This window comes from Cannabis sativa, chromosome 3, assembly GCF_029168945.1.
Source record: "Cannabis sativa cultivar Pink pepper isolate KNU-18-1 chromosome 3, ASM2916894v1, whole genome shotgun sequence".
NCBI classification, from domain to species: Eukaryota; Viridiplantae; Streptophyta; class Magnoliopsida; order Rosales; family Cannabaceae; genus Cannabis; species Cannabis sativa.
Window position 1 is genome coordinate 36,395,123 of NC_083603.1, and position 6,363 is coordinate 36,401,485.

Genomic DNA, 6,363 nt, shown 5'->3' on the forward strand with positions numbered 1-6,363 from the left:
AAATATCAACATTTAAATAAATGTAATTTGAAATTTATGAGGGAATGATTATTAAAATAAAATAAAATATATTCTAAAAATTATTTTAATTTAAGTTGGTCTAAAATTGAAAAATTTCCAGCTTAAATGTAATTTTCTAATTAAATTAAACTTATTAAAAATAGAAACAAATAATTAAGTACCTTGAATAAAATCAACGTAATTATTAATTCTAAAAAAAAATAATCTGATTTAAGTTGGTCTAAAATTAATTGAAAATTAATTTTCAACTTAAATATATTTTCTAATTAATTAAATTCTTGAAATAGAAAAAATAATTAAGTATCTTGAATGAAAGAACCTTAATTATTAATTTTATTTTTAAGGTCTAAGAAAAATATCTTAATTTAAGTTGGTCCAAAATTAATTAAATAAATCAATTTTCAACTTAAATATATTTTTCTACTTAATTAAATAATAGAAAATATTAATTAGTTACTAGAAATTTCTATCTAGAATGTTTCAACTAAGTGTGTTTTTCTCAATTAATTTTAAAATAATCCAATGAAAAATTAATTCTATTTATTTCAAAAGTAATTATGTTTCTAATTCAATTTTAATTAGGTTAAACTAGTATAATTAGCCTAATACAATTATTTAAATACGGTAAATGGGCCTTCACAATTGGAGTTGTTCATGTGAGGGAGGGCTAGATTCAGTATGTCGTACCCAATACTAAGGGCCCCCTAACTCTCACACAAGGCTCAAAGGAGAAGAATTTACGCTTATTTAAACAATTGTTATTCATTGAAAAAGCCCAATCCTAAGTGGGCCTACATAAACTATCATATGGGTGATATTTTATTTTAGCAACCTAGTCCATTTAAATATCTAGAAATAAATGGGCTTCCTATAGGCATCTAAGCCCAAAAGCAAACATATAAGCTCACACAAGTCAAATTGATTTGGATGAGCTCTATCATGTTTCTAGGGTTACACAGATGAAAGAAATACAAAATTTACCTGTTACAATTTATTTATAGGATCTATTGACAATTGGACTATGATTAAAATCAGATCATTGGATTTATCAACAAGTTAATCATATAAGCTCACACAGGTCAAATTTATTTGGATGGACCCTATCATGTTTCTAGGTTTACACAGATGAAAGAAATATAAAATTTACCTGTTACAAATTATTTATAGGATTTATTGATTATTGGACTATGATTAAAATCAGATCATTGAATCTGTCAACAAGTTAATCATAGCAATTTAGATCAAATAAATAATAGATTTGTTAAAAAAGTTTTGAATAAACAATTTAAATTAAACAAAAAACGTCTATGTAACAAATGTGAAATAAGATATTAATATAATTAAATTATTATTTTAACTAACCAACTAAATTTTGAAAATTGAGGGTTGTTGAAACAACCTTAAATATCTTTTCAAAAATGAAACTAATTTTGAAATAGCTAGGTTTTATTTGAATTATTTTATCAAATTAAATTAACTAACTAATGATTTGAAAATAACCAAAAAGATATTTCCAATATCATTTTCTAATCTTATAATTTAATAAAATTAAAATAACAAAATAAACAAATTTTAAAATAGATATGGTTAGAAAATTATTATTTTAAGAATAAAATAATAAAAAAATAATAATTATCCTAATTATATGTCAAAATATCTCAAATTAAGCCTTTTTCAAATTTCTACAAAAAGATCTAGGTTATTTAAATATTTAAAATATCATTTTTTTTTTGAGAAAAAGTCTGTTATCATAAATTAAGAAGAGTATTTTACAACAACAGAGAAAATGGTAGGGGGAATATCCTCATACCACATACAATCATTATCTAGCGCTAATGCATGTTTAGCCAAGCCATGAGCAGCTTGGTTCGCATCTCTACGTACATGAGATACACAAACATTAGGGAAAAAAGATAATTGATTTTTAACATCTGAAATAAGATCGTTGAAGCCTAAATTTCTTGATGTTAAACCATTTACTGCAGAGACCACCATCAATGAATCCGATTCCACTATATCGACTTGTAAATGTATATTCTTAGCCAAAATTAAGCTATGATAGAGCCTTAAGGTTTCCAGTAGCTGGTTTGGAGAGAACTGCAATGACTTGTCCATTGGTATCTCCGATGATAGCTCCAAATCCCATTTTATTGCAGCCTGAAGAACTCGCTGCATTAACATTCAGTTTCATTCGTGAGTTTGGAGGAGCTTGCCACGGCTGGTGTGGAGCTGCAGATGAAGAGGTTGCCTTAGAAATTGAAGCCAAATTAGCCTGTTGAAAACTGGTGAGATAAGCCATAGATTTTCCATAAATTGCAGCAGGATTAAGGGCCAATTTGTTATGGAAAATATTGTTTCTGTCAAACCAAATAAACCACATGGTGCATAGAATCTTTTCCAAATCAAATTTGGTATATAATTTTGATAGAAGCATAAGTAAATCCCCATCTTGCATTTGACTTGCAGCTTGAAAATCAAAGTGGAAATCTGACAATCCCCAAACGGCTTTAGCATGCTTGCAACTAAACATCGCATGTCCCACTGATTCCCAAGCATTAGAACATAAACTACAGGCAGCAGAAGTAATTATTTTACGCTGGTATAGAGCTGCTGCAGTAGGTAGTGAATTCTGAATTAATTTCCATCCGAAGATCTTGACCTTTGAAGGTATGTTCAAACCCCAAAAATGATTCCACCATGAAGAGTCAGAGCTGGAATTAGAAGAGGAATGTTGATCCACCAAAGAGCAAGCAAAATGGTAACCAGATTGGTCCGTATATTCCCCATGAGTGGTGTGATGCCACACCCAACAATCGTCTAGAGAAGTGGAAGATAAAGGTGTTGTAAGAATCTTATCAATATCAACAACAGAGAAGTCCCTTTGTAATAGAAGTAAGTTCCATTCATGATCAGAAGTGATATATTCAGCAACCGTAGCATATGGTGAACCAGTAAAGTGAGTTGGTGTGAACGTTGTTCGACTTGGAAGCCATGGATCTGTACAAAGCATGTTCAAACCATTCCCAACTTGCATCCTCATTCCTTGAACCATTAACTCACGGCCCCAAACAATACCTTGCCATGTGAGGGAGGAGTTATAACCTTTGTTAGCCGAAAGAAAGTCACCATTTAAGAAATATCTTGCTTTTAGTAAGCTTGACAGTAGAGAATCGGGATTGTGAAAAATCCGCCAAGCTTGCTTAGCCAATAAAGCTTGATTAAAATGAACATATGAACGAAAACCCAAACCTCCTTCCATTTTTGTTTTGCAGATAAATTTCCACTTTTTCCAATGAGTCTTGTTCTTATCTCCAGTTGAACCCCACCAGACTTGAGCCATCATTGTATCTAATTGACTACAAAAACTCTTTGAAAGCTTGAAACAACTCATAGCATAAGTTGGAATAGATTGTACTACCGCTTTCAGAAGAATTTCTTTGCCACCAATTGAGAACAACTTATCATTCCAAGCATGTAAAAGCTTCCATATTCTTTCTTTAGTGTCAGCAAAAAGGTGTTTTTTGTCATGCTCAGAGTAGGCAGGAAGACACAAATATTTTTCATGACATTCACTAACCGGCATGCCCAAAATTTGGCTAAAAGAACTCTTGACAGCCGCTGAAGTGTTTGGTGAAAAGGACATAACAGACTTATCTTCATTTAAAAGTTGTCCAGAGGCTCGATGATATATGTCTAACGCTCGTTTGATAGCACCACAAGATCGCTCATTAGCACAGCAAAATAGTAAACTATCATCTGCAAAAAAGAGATAAGTAATAGACGGTGTCGTTCGAGAGATAGACAGGCCTTGTAGCCTACCAATAGCCTCCTCATGTTGCAAAAGCCGTGAGAGTCCTTCTGAGCAGATTAAGAAAAGATATGGCGACAGAGGATCACCTTGACGGAGCCCACGTTCAGGAATGACTGAACCTTTAACTTGACCATTAATTAGAAAAGAGAAAGAAGTGGTGTGCAAACATGTCATAATAAGAGAGATCCATCGAATATTAAACCCCATTTTTCCCATTACCGCAGCCAAGTAAGACCATTCCACTCGATCAAATGCTTTACTCATGTCAAGTTTTAAAGCAGCATACCCTTTGGAACCTCTTTTACGATTCTTCAAACTATGAACCATCTCAAAAGCCACTAAGACATTGTCTGTAATCAATCGGTTCGGTAAAAAAGCACTCTTAGTTTCGAAAATGACCAGTGGGAGAATATGTTTCAATCTGAGTGCCAACATCTTGGAAATCAATTTGTACACTACATTGCAAAGACTTATAGGCCGAAAGTCTTTCATAGTTTTTGGCTTCTTTATCTTTGGAATGAGAGTGATGAGAGTTTTGTTTATCCCAGCTGGACTACCACCACAATTTAAGACATTTAACACGACTTCAGTCACCAAAGGACCAACTATATCCCAGTTGTGATGATAGAACATAGCAGAAAAACCATCAATTCCTAGACTTTTGTCTGCACCCATTATTTTCAAAGCTATAGTAACATCATCTGGTGTGAATTCTTGAAGAAGAAAATCATTGTTAGCATCTGTGACAATAGTAGGGATTGTTGAAAGGACATGGGAGAGTACCCAATGGTCTTCATTTAAAGCTTTGAAAAGAGAAGTGAAGTACTGTGTAATGACCGAGGCAATATCATCATCAGAGTGCACATATTGTCCATTTCCATCTTGCAATTTGGTAATATGGTTGTTAGATTTTCGAGAGGAAGCCTTTGCATGAAAGAATTTGGTATTACGATCCCCCGACTTAAGCCAATCCACTCGTGATCGCTGCTGCCAGTATTGCTCTTCATTGGCTAAAAGCTCATCTAAAATGGCTTCAGCAGATTGAACTTCCTGTGAAAAATTCGAGTCAGGTACAACACAATTATTTAATTGTTCAACTCTAGCTTGCGCCTCCTTGATATGTTGTTTCATGTGCCCATATTTTCCATTATGCCATTGCTGCAAATTGTTCGAACACATTTGAATGCTATCAGTAAGCTGTTGGAAAATATCTCTCTGAGTACCAGCATTTTTATTCCAGTTTGCAGAAATAATGGCAGAAGATTCTGCATCATTTAACCAAATTTTCTTGAAACGAAATCGCGATCTTCTTTTCTCATGCACATTTTGATTAGAAAATTTGATATCCACCAAGACCGCTCTATGGTCTCAGCCATAATAATCAAGGTGTGAAACTGTAGGCAAAGAGAGTGTAGTCTGCCAAACTGTATTCGCAAAACACCAGTCTATTCTTTCTTTTAGTGCAGCAGGGTTCTTTTTGCTTCGAGTCCATGTGAAATCATCACCTAAGTAAGCCAATTCATTCAAAGAACATTGATCCAAAGTTGTACGAAAAGCTGTCATATGATTATCATGCCTCAAAGGTCCTCCATTTTTGTGAGTATGTGAGAAAATTTCATTTAGGTCCCCAAGTACCATCCATGGATCAAGTGGAGAGACATCATGTAAGCGTTTGATAAGAGTCCATGTGTGCTTTTTATTTTCTGTTTCAGGAAAGCCATAAACCAGAGATAAATGCCATCTTGGTTCATCATTACACAACAAATAACAGTCAAAATAATTCACATTCATTGAAAGAAGAGTTACCTCAACAACATCCTTCCATAACAACATAATTCCACCCTTCAACCCAGACCTAGGAACTTCTAAACCATTGCTAAAATTTAAAGATTGTTTAAAACGTGAAAGAGAATTAACAATAACCTTTGTCTCCATAAGAAACAATACATGAGGTGTTTGCTCTTTAACAAGCAAATGAAGACGACGGAATGCACTCGGGTTCCCCAAACCCCGTGCATTCCAACTGATAATTTTCATGGTGAATCGCGGGATTGCTGAGCAATCACCGCGGAGTTGTCTTGAACATCAATTGAATCTAAACCAGTAGAAACCGAATGATGTGGATGAATTCCTTCTGACAGAGAAGGCTGTGCAGTTTGGTTGGCTCGACACCTTTTAAGAGTTTGTCTCATTGAATTTGTGTCATATTGTCTCTTAAAAGTACGATTGGGATGAATATTCTCTTGACCTTTAAGGGTTGCTCTTGTAATGTGCAAAGTAGCAGGAGCAGTAGTAGAAACTATTGAGAATTGGATTGCACCAGCAGAGTGTGGCTGCAATGGTTGTGATTTGCTATGAGTGGGGTTAATCATTGGAGGATATGTGGCAAAGCCATTGGTGGTTGTGACTTTTATCTCTAAGTCAGGTGTGTACACATCTAACAATAAAGGGGAGTTGTTGTTGATGTTAGTGACAATAATCAATTTCCCTTTATTATTAACTGGGCCAACAATACCTGGAGCAGTGGTTGG

General features: G+C 34.0%; 1 protein-coding gene across 1 annotated transcript; it reads right to left on the minus strand.

The window, feature by feature from the left end:
* Window positions 1–2,074: 2,074 nt before the first annotated feature.
* On the minus strand, window positions 2,075–5,869 carry LOC115711029 (uncharacterized). The gene is made up of 2 exons (XM_030639369.2): window positions 5,338–5,869; window positions 2,075–5,097 (listed from the first exon to the last, which is right to left on the minus strand). The coding sequence occupies exons 1-2, from the start codon at window positions 5,867–5,869 to the stop codon at window positions 2,075–2,077; spliced, it is 3,555 nt and encodes a 1,184-aa protein (XP_030495229.2).
* Between the last annotated feature and the right edge of the window lie 494 nt (window positions 5,870–6,363).

Coding starts and splice junctions, on each gene's coding strand:
- LOC115711029 (XM_030639369.2), bottom strand. CDS start 5,869: ATGAAAATTATCAGTTGGAATGCACGGGGTTTGGGGAACCCGAGTGCA. Junction 5,098..5,337: donor GAATGAATTGGCTTACTTAG/GTGATGATTTCA, acceptor TAAATGATGCAG/AATCTTCTGCCATTATTTCT.